Source organism: Taudactylus pleione, unplaced genomic scaffold, assembly GCF_031769625.1.
Source record: "Taudactylus pleione unplaced genomic scaffold, aTauple2 ptg000352l, whole genome shotgun sequence".
Classification (NCBI taxonomy): Eukaryota; Metazoa; Chordata; class Amphibia; order Anura; family Myobatrachidae; genus Taudactylus; species Taudactylus pleione.
Window position 1 is genome coordinate 10923120 of NW_028284753.1, and position 12931 is coordinate 10936050.

The 12931-nt window shown below is 42.4% G+C and overlaps 1 protein-coding gene across 1 annotated transcript in view; it reads right to left on the reverse strand.

The window, feature by feature from the left end:
* Nucleotides 1–12931, reverse strand: part of NHSL2 (NHS like 2) — a 189950-nt gene that overhangs the window by 38524 nt on the left and 138495 nt on the right. The window contains exon 3 of the mRNA XM_088444265.1: nucleotides 11872–12023. Within this exon, the coding sequence (XP_088300391.1) occupies nucleotides 11872–12023 (152 nt within the window). The remainder of the gene's footprint in view (nucleotides 1–11871; nucleotides 12024–12931) is intronic.

Consider the following 12931-nt stretch of genomic DNA (forward strand, 5'->3'; position numbering starts at 1 on the left):
TCGTATTTATTTGCCTATTAAAGACAACTATTGTACAGTAACTGGAATTCTCTTGTCTATGTAAAAAGACATAAATTGCAGCAGATGGCAGCAGGTAAGAAAACAGCAAATGTGGAAAAATCTAATGGAAGATAATTAGTTGAGGACAATCATAGAATTATTTTTCAGCACTTAAGGTGTATACACACGTAAAGATTTTCTGTCCAACCATCCTACTAGTTGTTTGGTTGGAATGAAAATCTGGTAATGTATGAAAGCAAATGACAATCAGCAATTTGCTCCCAAACGCCGGAAAATGGACAAAAACTGTTGTTTGAACAAATTGTTTAGATCAAACATTTAACAAACTTGTCTGACGACCATTTTCCTCTGTTTTCTGGCATTTAGGAGCAAATTGCTGATCATCAGTTACTCCCATATGTTACCAGATTTTCATTCCAACCAATCAACTAGTTGGATGGTTGGACAGAAAATCTTTATGTGTGTATGCAGCTTAAGAGGTATTTTGGCTCCAAATCAGAAAATGACCAGCTTCATAGTAAACTATGTACTGATTCAATTTTACATGTATGTATGTCCAAAATATTTGGTATTTAAATGTATATGTTTTCATGGAATAAGATTTGAGACATATCTTACACACAAAACTTGTATGTGGTTTGCATTATATTTTACCAGGGTGTTTTCTTAATAAGCAGTCTCTTCTGTAAGTGTAAAGGTGCCCACACACATAGCGACATTTTACACGATTTGGCCGATTTCGACGAATCGGGTAAAAAAAGTACAAATCGTGAGTTTATACTCACGAGCACGATGCCGATGCGCGTCCCCGCACGTCGTACATCGCATCTTCTGATCTGCCGTGCTGTAGGGCAGATTAGCCAATCTGGGATACAATGCATTGGCTGCAAGATAGATCTTTAGTCAGATTGGACATTTTTAACTCCAAATCGTGATCACGACGGCAAGGGAGCTCCCGTGAAAGTTCATGAGGAAATTGGCCATAAAATCGTATCGTGAGGACATCGGTGTGTGTGTGGGCACCTTTACTTTCAGAATGATTCATTTTGTCTGGTAAATTTAACAAAATATAAGACAGTGTAGGATGTGTGCTGACTTCTGAGGAAGACATATGGCACAGTGTATGCCAGCAGTGCCACACATTACAATAGTCAATACAGCCAATTTCATATATATTGGAAAGGAAGTAATACATATGTAAATGTCTGCAAAGATAAAAGCTAAAATTAATCAATTAGGGGCTTATTCATCAACACTAAAATAACGTTTTTAAGGACATTTTCCTTAATTAACGTTATTTTAGTATTCATGAAGAGACTTAACACATGAGATATCACTGATATCTCCTGGTTAAGTCGCCCTGTGTTAATTTCCACACTCCCCATACATTTGTATGGGTGGGGATATGAAAATTATGCTATTCATCAAATTTAGAAAATTATGTATTTTCGGAATTTTATGGAGTTATTATCCACCACTGTGAGGTGGTGAATAGCAGGTGACACTTACCTGTGTCAGCGTGTGCAGGTCCCCCGGCGTCTTCCTCCGGCGCTCTGGTCCCTCCTCTGGCTCCGATGTCTGCTCGGACACTGTGCTCTCTCAGCAGAACACAATAAAGTTTAGAAAAAAAAAACACATGCCAGAACAGCCACCGGAGCCGGAGCCGCTGCAGCGGGCAGGTAAGTGCGGGGACGGGGGGGGGAGGTCAGCGGATGGGGGATTGGGACACACACACAAAATTACCCCATCTGTAGACAGTGCTGCGCATGCGCTAGCTCTACGGATGTAACAGCGCATGCGCAGCACTGATTACAGCTGTGGTAAGTTAGAGCAGGCAGGGAAAAGTATCTATTTCCCGAAAAGCTGTCATCGCAAAAATTACAGCTTTTCGGAATAGATCGTTATGGAGAGGAGGAATGATGAATTCCTCCGGTAATTCGGTAGAACTCCATGCGAGTTCTAAACCTAATTACCTCCATCGAATTTTAAGTTATGATGAATAGGCCCCTATATCCTGTATTTTAATATATAATCAATCATAGTATAAAATAAAGGTCTTGGTAGGCGTCTGTTTGTTTTGGCTCATCTCAAGAATTACTGGACAGATAATGATGCAGTTATCACTATTCTATAGAGCATTTGTCGAGGAAGGTTTAGGTGTATGAGACGTTGATGTATGACAAAAGAGAGACGAGCAGTGACGATTTTAGTAAAGGAAACGAATGAAAAAACGGATGTCCGAACATTTTCTTGGCTTCCGCTGCCTAAACCGTTAAAGATGTATCACAAACGAGTCCAATTCCCGGGAACAGACTGCTTTGGCATGACAATAAATAAAGCACAGGGACAGACACTTAACGTGGCTGGAGACTGTTTTTCTCATGGAGAACTTTACGTGGCCCTTTTGCATGTCAAGTCAAAACTAAATCTTTTCGTGTTGATGTCAGGAGGAAAAACTGAAAAGTAAAACTTATAAGACCTTGGTTAAAAAATTAAAAATTGCTCCCATTTGAAGCCGGGTCTGGTCGCTAGTTAAATATAATGTACCAACATTAATTGAAAACAGAATATCAAACTAAAAATAGCCAGTACTAATGCCTCTTCATCCCATAATATATACAGTATATTATACATAATGGTCAAGTAAGTCAAATGCAATGTATTTTATTCTAAAATACGTAAAAAAAATATATAAAAAAAACCTTTAATTATAATATGCAACTACATACATTCATATATAGTGTTATATATGAGATGAGTAACAGTGCAGGACCGCTATAGGTAATTGAACTACCGTATAATTAACATTCATTTATTAGAATTCAATTATTATTTATTTATATAGCACCAGCATACTTTGTAGTGATTTACCATAAGGATAAACTGTAAATAGAAGATTGGATATTAACCACTTGTCGGGCATGGTCGCACCAGATGCAATCCCGCCAAACTGGGATTTTCCTGACATGGATGCATCGGATATGAAGTAAGAAATAACTGTAATTGTCCACTAGTAGCCGGGCTTAGGAGACCCTACAGGCCCATCTGCTCTTTCGAATCCCCACCTTCCCTTCTTCCCGCCATGGCAACAGAGTAGGGTGATCCAGATCCTAATCTCCTCCTATCCCAGGCAGTGCCCACCCCCTGTGGTTGAATGCTCTTCTAGCAGGACTGTGAAGTGGTAGTTTTATACAATTAAAAAAAAAATACTATATAGATGACACAGTAAAGTTGTTCTTTTTAAACTGTATAGAAATATTTTCCCAAAACTGTCCCCAAAATTGTCAATATGTTTTTATTATGAAATTATGTAAACAATATGTATGTAAATATGATTCAGTATAATTATATTGACAAATCTGCATATACAGTATGTTAAAAATATATACTTATTCAGGTATAAAAATCTATTATTTACATTATTTGATAATAAAAAAAACCATTGACAATTTTGGCAATCTGTAGGCAAATTTTGGAAAAAAACATTAGCCAGTTAAGTGGTTATCATACAACAGAGAGGTAAGAGTGCCCTTCTTATAAGCTATAGAGAATTGGAATGTGAGAAATGAGATTAATGCGATATCAGCTGTCCCTGCGAGCCGCTTCACTGCTCCTTTTCTGAGCAGTGAATCTTTCCCCTACTCCTGTTGGAGCAGTGACGGGAGTGCGTATGCGTGACCTACAGGTCACGCACGCGCACAAGAGCCCCGATGTTCGGCGGAAGGAGCCGGACAGGGGCGGAGGGATCTGAAAGGGAAGGAGCGGGTTGCGATGCTGGAGCAGGAGCATTCACCGTCTGAAGATGGCGAATGCTCCCGCAGTCAAGCTCCAAAAATATTATATTTTCAGAGCTTGATGAATACTGTCCCCATACTAGTGTATGGGGACAGTGGGCCATTCCAGGAGAGGAAGGTAAGTAGGAGATATCTGTGATACTAGTGTATGGGGACAGTGGGCCATTCCACGAGAGGAAGGTAAGTAGGAGATATCTGTGATACTACTGTATGGGGATAGCGGGCCATTCCACGAGAGGAAGGTAAGTAGGAGATATCTGTGATACTAGTGTATGGGGACAGCGGGCCATTCCACGAGAGGAAGGTAAGTAGGAGATATCTGTGATACTAGTGTATGGGGACAGTGGGCCATTCCACGAGAGGAAGGTAAGTAGGAGATATCTGTGATACTAGTGTATGGGGACAGCGGGCCATTCCACGAGAGGAAGGTAAGTAGGAGATATCTGTGATACTAGTGTATGGGGACAGCGGGCCATTCCACGAGAGGAAGGTAAGTAGGAGATATCTGTGATATCTCCTGCTTTACCCTCTTGATGAATGGCCCGATAACTTAATATTTACAATTGCAGGTGAAATGTGCATTTTCACCTGCTTTTGTGAAAATTAAGTGATGATGAATAGGCCCCTAGGTGCATTTATTGTGTATTGGATCAGTCATCTGCAGTAGCAAATGGAAAATGTGCTTAGTGGATCCAGCCTGGGGCAGAGAATTTTTGAATATACAGTAGGAAAATAATAAATGCTAATGTGTAGTGTAGCGTAAAAGTCTATAGAATTAAAGAAGGTGACTCAGGCATTTGGCAAGCTTGCCTAAAGAAATTAGTTTTCAGTCAGCACTTGAAGATTTGGAGGCAAAGGGAAAGTCTTCTTACCTAATGGAGGACATTCCACAGAGTGATTGCAGCATACAACAGTCCCATACTTTGGAAAGGGATCATTTAATGAGTGTGGATGAATCGCAAACCTAGGGCAGAGCAAAGGCGTCGAACTGGGAGATATTTTGAGACAAAGGAAGAGATGTATGTCGGAGCAGCTTTGTTAATGGCTTAGTATTTCAAATAAGTATTTTATAAAGTAAAGTAGTGGAAACCAATGTAGCGATTGACAGAGCGGACTAGCAGTCAAAGAACGTTTTGCGAGGAAACGGTTCGCCGCTGCATTCAAAGTAGAGTGTAGGGGTGAAATACTGGTTAGAGGAATACCAGTATGGAAGGAATTGCAATAGTCAATGCAAAATGTAATGAGTGCATGTATCAAAGATTTTACAGCATCTGGAAATGTTTCTTACATGTAAGTAACAAGTAACAAGATTTGGAAACCAACTGGATAACACCTGCATAGCCACATAGGGGTTGAGTTTATAGGTAGCTTCTGTTGACTGGTATGATTATAATTAACTTGAAAGACTGGAATTGAGTTGGTGAGAGGACATTCAAAAGACACATTACTTAACATGGCCCAACAAACAGAAAATGGCAGCTGCTTAAATCAATCTGGCAGTACTCTTCAGGTGCATGAAAGGGAGGGGTCATACCAAGTAGAAAAAAAGGGGGGGTTTAACCCCCTATAGTTCCTCAGCACACTGAATTGTACCTGCAACAATACATGAAGACTATATGGTGATAGAAATTCAGAGATATTTGTTGCATGCATTTGCAAATCCATGGGAAGCTGCTAGGCCACGTCACGGCTGCTCTGTTACTAGCAGTCCCTAACACTAAGGGGTTCACGTCTGGGACACAGGGCACCACAAAAATCGTCCAGCCCAGGACCGCCCCCAGGGCATCACATGAAAAAAGGAAAAAGGGTAACAGTGAAGTGTAAAGTATAGATGTGTGAGAATAATTAATAAGTGTTGAAAAAGGGCTAAAATATATGTGAAAAAATTACATGAATAAAAAACAAACATAAAATGTGATATGAAAAGTGACTATGGGCCTGATTCAGACCCACTCGCAAGCGGCTGTCCGCTCGCAAGTGGGTCGATGTTGTGCACTGCACATGCGCACGACGGCGGGAGCTCCGTTGTGTCTGATCAAAGGGGGCGTGCTGTCGATGTTGATTGACAGCACGCCCCCTTTGGTGGGCGTGCCGGGGGCGTGCCTCCCTGACGGGGGCGTTCCCAAGGGAACGCCTACCGTCAGAAGCCGGCCCACTGACATCACTAGTGATGTCAGTGGGAGTGATTTTGGCTCTGATAGAGCCAAAATCACTCCGGGCCTTGCGGTTGAAAAACTCAACCGCAGGCTCTGGCTCGCAGTGGCGATGGTCGCGATGGTCAAGACCATCGCGGCCATCAAACTGCATGCTCGTATAGGCTGTGGGTGGTGACCCACAGCTATACGAGCGTCCAGGAGGACGCTCCATAATTATGGAGGGCGGCCCTCATTCAGAGCGTGCGCTCTGCTCAGAGCGTACAGCTCAGAATGAGGGCCTATGTTTTAAGTGGTGATGCCCTGAAGAGGCCCAGCCAGAGTAGCGCTGGGGGCCCTATGCCCAAATGCTCACCCCACACGTAATATATTTACCAATTATAAAGCCTCATGATAAAGGCATATATATATTTTGTCAATTGTAAGGCCTCATGATCATGCCACATGACACTCCCATAACACACCCGCGAGGCGGCCTTTCTTTGCGTTCACTTCAGGCCACCTCCCAGTCACCACCCAGGAGTGCCCATGGCTTTGTCACAACCAGCTCAGATGGAGCAATTCTATACCCAGCAGCGATCTCTGTGTACACTCAGTGGTGCGCATGCACCTCAAGAGTTTACAAGACTTTTCGGCTTTTTGCCCATGCGCAGTAGCAAATAACTGCTCAACTGCGCAAACATCGACACTGCGTCCACCACTGAATTAGGCCCTACATAAGAAGAGAGTGGTCAACACTGTAAAATGCAGAAGAGAAGTCCAGAAGAAGCGAGTAATGGTCTTTAGATTTAGACCGTTCCACAGAGCACAGGAGAGGAACTGGGCAGAATGTTACTTGCAGAAGAGAATAAGATTTCACATCCATCTTGTTCTTTTCTTTAAAGTAGGAAGTAAGATTGGATAGGGATGTTCATATCATCCATGATGATGGTGAGGATTTCAGAGGATAAGAAATAAGGGGTTATTGATGTGGTCCAGTGGGTTGTTAGATTACAACAATCTGCAGAGAGAAAATGTAAAAATTCTGAATATTATGTACTTCAGAAATGAGAAGTGATTGAATAGTTGGTTGATTTGTAAATGTGCAGTGAGGAGAATGAAGTATTCCAATCCCATCGACTTGTTTGCCTCCAGGGCTGGAGGTGAGGGTGAAATGGAGGACAGTAAAGGGCTGCAGGTGACTCAGTGGGCCTGATTCAGCAAGGAACACAGTTGCTTATATGCACGCAATCGGTTGATTAATTCGCACCGCGCATGCATCGCATGTGCTAGACGCTGCGATCGCAGTTCCTGCAGCCCTTTATTGTCGTACGCAGACCCATGGCAGAGTGATTGACAGGAAGTGCAGTTTGTAGGTGGTGACGGGGGGTGGTCGGGCGAACGCAGGCGTGCCAGTGCGTTTCAACACCGTTGCATGGGCATGAATACATTAGCCACTGAGATACCAGATGCCGCCTGAAGCCTCATAGAGTGCGCTGCAGTAAGCAATTCCTGAGTAAGGTCTGGGTTTAATTAACTGTCCGATGTTACCGATTGTTTCGCTGTGTTAGCCAAATATACAGATGTCTTTATGTCAGGCAGCGATCGCAATGCAAGTGCAAACATTTACATGACACCGCTGACATTAGCAACTGTGTTGCGTGCGTATAAGCAGAATAGAGATCCATAGTGAATCAGGCCCAGTGTCTGTTATTGCAAAAAGTTGCGCTTCATAGATAGAAATTAGTTCTATTTATATTGTAACACACCAGTTTTCTTAGGAAGCTTTAGTGATTATATATCTCCTAACAAGTTATTTATGTGTCAGTCTGCTAGATATTAACATGTAAGTCAGTGCTTTATTCAGTTGATCAGACCCGCTCGCAAGCGGGTCGATGTTTAGGGTTTGCGCACGCACAGCGGCCGCACTGTGCGTGTGCAAGCCCCGGAGCGAAAGAGAAATTCTCTCACTCCGGAGCTCACTACAAAAGGGGCGGCTGTCGATGGTGATCGACAGCTTGCCCCGTTTTGTAGGCATGGCGGGGGGTGGTTTCACAAACGGAGGCGTTCCTTAAGGAACGCTTGCCGTTTTGTCGGCCGCACTGACATCAGCAGTCATGTCAGTGGGGAGCTTCCTGCTCGATCAGAGCCGGAAGCTCCCTGGGGCTTGCGGTTGCCGAGACCCAACCTTAGGTTCTCGTCGCAAGCCCCGATAGTCGCGATGGTCTTGACCATCGCGACCATCAACCTGGTCAGTTGCTAAAGCTGTGGGTGGTAACCCACAGCTTAGCTAGCGACCAGGAGGCCGCACTTGAAAAGTCAAGTGGCCGCCCTCATTCAGAGCGCCTCTGAATGAGGGCCTAAATGTGTTGTATAGAAATAATGTCCTGCTATAATTTACAATACAAAGACCATGTAAAATGAGACCACCTCACCAGTAGTAATAATTAGATCACCTCACCAGCTGTAACAATGAAAGCACCTCACCAGCAGTAATAATTAGATCACCTCACCAGCAGTAATAATCAGAGCACCTCACCAGCAGTAATAATCAGAGCACCTCACCAGCAGTAATATTCAGATCACCTCACCAGCAGTAATATTCAGATGACCTCACCAGCAATAATAATTAGATCACCTTACCAGCAGTAATAATGAGAGCACCTCACCAGCAGTAATAATTAGATCACCTCACCAGCAGTAATAATGAAAGCACCTCACCAGCAGTAATAATCAGAGCACCTCACCAGCAGTAATAATTAGATCACCTCACCAGCAGTAATAATGAGAGCACTTCACCAGCAGTAATGCTTTGAGCACCTCACCAGCAGTGATAATGAGAGCACCTCACCAGCAGTAATAATTAGAGCACCTCACCAGCAGTAATAATTAGATCACCTCACCAGCAGTAATAATGAGATCACCTCATTCAGTAATAATCAGAGCACTTCACCAGCAGTAATAATCAGAGCACCTCACCGGCAGTAATAATCAGAGCACCTCACCGGCAGTAATAATCAGATCACCTCACCGGCAGTAATAATCAGATCACCTTACCAGAAGTAATAATTAGAGCACCTCACCAGCAGTAATAATTAGAGCACCTCACCGGCAGTAATAATTAGATCACCTCACCAGAAGTAATAATGAGAGCACATCACCAGCAGTAATAATCAGAGCACCTCACCAGCAGTAATAATTAGATCACCTCCCCAGCAGTAATAATGAGAGCACCTCACCAGCAGTAATAATGAGAGCACCTCAACAGCAGTAATATTGAGAGCACCTCAACAGCTGTAATAATGAGAGCACCTCACCAGCAGTAATAATGAGAGCACCTCACCAGCAGTAATAATGAGAGCACCTCACCAGCAGTAATAATCAGAGCACCTCACCAGCAGTAATAATCAGAGCACCTCACCAGCAGTAATAATCAGAGCACCTCACCAGCAGTAATAATGAGATCACCTTACCAGAAGTAATAATTATATCACCTCACCAGCAGTAATAATTAGAGCACCTCACCAGCAGTAATACACCTCACCAGCAGTAATGCTTTGAGCACCTCACCAGCAGTAATAATTAGATCACCTCACCAGAAGTAATAATGAGAGCACCTCACCAGCAGTAATAATCAGAGCACCTCACCAGTAGTAATAATTAGATCACCTCACCAGCAGTAATAATCAGAGCACCTCACCAGCAGTAATATTAAGAGCAGCTCCCCAGCAGTAATAATCAGAGCATCTCACCAGCAGTAATAATCAAGAGCACCTCACCAGCAGTAGTAATCAGAGCATCTCACCAGCAGTATTAATCAGAGCACCTCACCAGCAGTAATTATCAGAGCACCTCACCAGCAGTGTGTATGCGGAAGACTTCTCTTGTGTTCTGTTCCTGTGTACGTGTGGACTGTGTCATTGGTACAGTAGCTGTATCCTAACTTGCATGATGGACATTATCATGTATAAAGAATGTATAGATCCAAATATGCTGATTGGGCTCAATCTCGAATATTAGTATAGGCTAAACTACAATATGCTGCAATATATTCTGTGGTTCTTTATATCAGCAAGTGTCCAGAAGATATGAGCACCTACTTGTATGGTAATATCTAATACCCCTTTTACACCAGAGCTGAAACCCGGGTTATTGCAGGGATAACCTGTGTAGCGTCTTGGTTTGGTTTGGTCTAAGTTGCAGGGTTTAACACGGGAATAACCCGTGAAACCCTGCAGTATGAACGGCGCGCTCCGGGTCACGATTACCTGGAGCGCTCCGCATGCCGGCCGATTGGTGTTGGCGTCAATGCAGACCCGTCTCCGGTGTGAACGGCGCCAACTCAGGAATATCCTAGGTCGGCGTTGGGGGAATTCCGGGTCTGATTCGGGTTGGAACTCTGTTCCTGATTCAGACTTGGGAATAGAGTGAGATATCTCTCTCAACTGATCATCTTGGTGAAACCATGCTACACTGCAGGTGGGACAGATTTAAAATGTGCAGAGATTTAGATTTGGGAGGAGTGTTTCCAAAGTGACATCTAAATTGTAGAGCACAGGTTCTCAAACTCAGTCCTCGGGACCCCAAACAGTGCATGTTTTCCATGTTCCCTCACAGAAACATAAGTGAAATAACTAGCTCCACCTGTGGACCTTTTTAAAATATGTCAGTGAGTAATGACTACACCTGTGCACCTGCTAGGTGAAATGGAAAATGTGACCCGTGTGGGGTCCTGAGGACCGAGTTTAAGAACCACTGTTGTAGAGTAATAATAAAGCTGTGCAGTATTTGTGGGCTACATGCAAAAGCAGACAGTATTTACCCCACATGTAAAAAAATGTATGTATTTACACCCCTTGCATTACAACATGGTTTGTTCAGGTTCAAAGTTGAGAGATATCTCACTCTATTCCCAACTCTGAATCAGGCCCTCTGTTCCATCTCCGGGTCAGACCCGGAATTTCGGTGTAAAAGCGGTATAAGTGATACATTCAAAAATCTACCTGATCCATAGAACTGTCTGAGAAAACCAAGCACACATCTGATTGAATTGCTGCCTCCATTCTTATCTGTATATTTTAAATCAGTTGCTTAGCACTATAGACAAATCATTTTTGTACTGTAAAAAATGAACCTGTACTGCAAGTTGTGGGAGTGAGTGTCTGTCACGCATAGTGTGTAAAATGTGGGGGGGTAGACAGAGTCTTCACTATAAGCTTCACCACTGTTGCACTAGATCTCATCAACTACTCATCAACAAATTCTCTGAATCACTTTTATCAACTTTAGACCCCTGCATTAGGTGGCCTGTCATATATCATCTAAAATGCCACTAACACATTGGGGGTAAATGCATGATGTGGTAATAAAGCCTATTTTCTGCTTGATTCCAGATTCTGCAAATGTATTAAATGGCTGTATGAGAGATTTCTCCAGCTGAGTGTTTTGTCGCTTGCCTACTACCATATAGTGCCATCTGAGGATGGCGTTATGGTTACTTACAAGTCCAACCACCAGACAATGTACATGCGTGCGCCATCATTGCAGAGTGAAATCTTGCACTTTTGTGAGATCTAGCACATGTGCATGGTGCCAGCTAGGAGTCACTCCAAATAGCAAGAGCACTAGGACAGGGATCGCCAGAGAGCTGAGTTACTGTAACACATCTCCAGTCTGTCTCCCTGTAATACGTTTGTAATACATTTCAGCGCTAAGACCTACTGCATTGCTGTGATAGGCGGGGAGGGGGGGCATGCTAATATATTGACCCCTTAGGCTGTTAAATCATTAATCTCGATCAAAACTATTATAATACAAATAAAACTAATTAAAAGTCATTGAGAATTACCTACAAGACAAGATTTAGTAGATAGGTGTATGGATTACTGGTTATGCAAATCTTTGGAATGATTATGGGAACTCACCAGGTAGACAAATTCAAGGCGCTTGGGAGTACTTCTTGTGGGAGTTTCTGGAGTAAGTGTTGCAGACTGTGAAAGAGCAGAGTATCGAAATGTCTGTCCTGTGACTTTAGTATCTAAATAACGATCTTCAAATTCTTCTGCAAAACAGTCCGCTGTAAATGAAGACAGAGACATGTATTTAACCAATTTCTGATGTCTGACGGAGGCTAAAAAGAAAACTAATAATATAAATATATTTTACATATAGATACAATTATTTGTGGAATTTACATCCAAATAACAAATTACGTACTGTATTGTTTTTCTTCTGACAGTAGGCATTGATGATGCTGCATATTATAACTGTTGCAAAGAATATACTGGAAGCAACACTCCAACATAAAAATGTTAAGTACCCCTTAAATATGCATCTCATTCTTCTTAGTTGTCGTTCCACAAATGATAATCGTCTTTTTAAAATCTCTCTGGGAGGAACTCCAATATGTCTCCCACACACAGGTGAGATTCAATTAAATGCAAGTCAAAATCTCACATGGGGCGAACAGTTACCCTAGTTCTGAAAAAAAATACCTTAACTTGATGAATGGCATAATTTCTACATCCCCGTACTAAAGTATGAGGACTGTGGAAACTATTGGGGGATAATTGTAACCAGGAGATACATGAACTAGTGATATCACCTGCATAACATACTTTAATGAATGGGTCCGTTACATAGAAATTACTATTAAGCACTATAAAACATGGCTCTAGTGATGTTGAATCCTATAACATTTATTGAACACTTTTTGAAAAATAAAATGTTAACTTCCGGTTCTTATATCAATCTGTAATTGAAACGCTTTTTTTTCACTACTCCAAATCCTATTCAACAGATACAAGTTATTGGTGTAAAGACATGCACAGTACAGCAACTAATAGGGACCTTACACTGTCTAGTCTGTGTTTTGCACTATGCACAAAACATAGGCCGACCCTCTAATAGTCAAAAGCTCCTAAACAACCTAGACATGCCTACATGATTCATTCCAAAAAGATCTCATTTGCCTCTAATGCCATT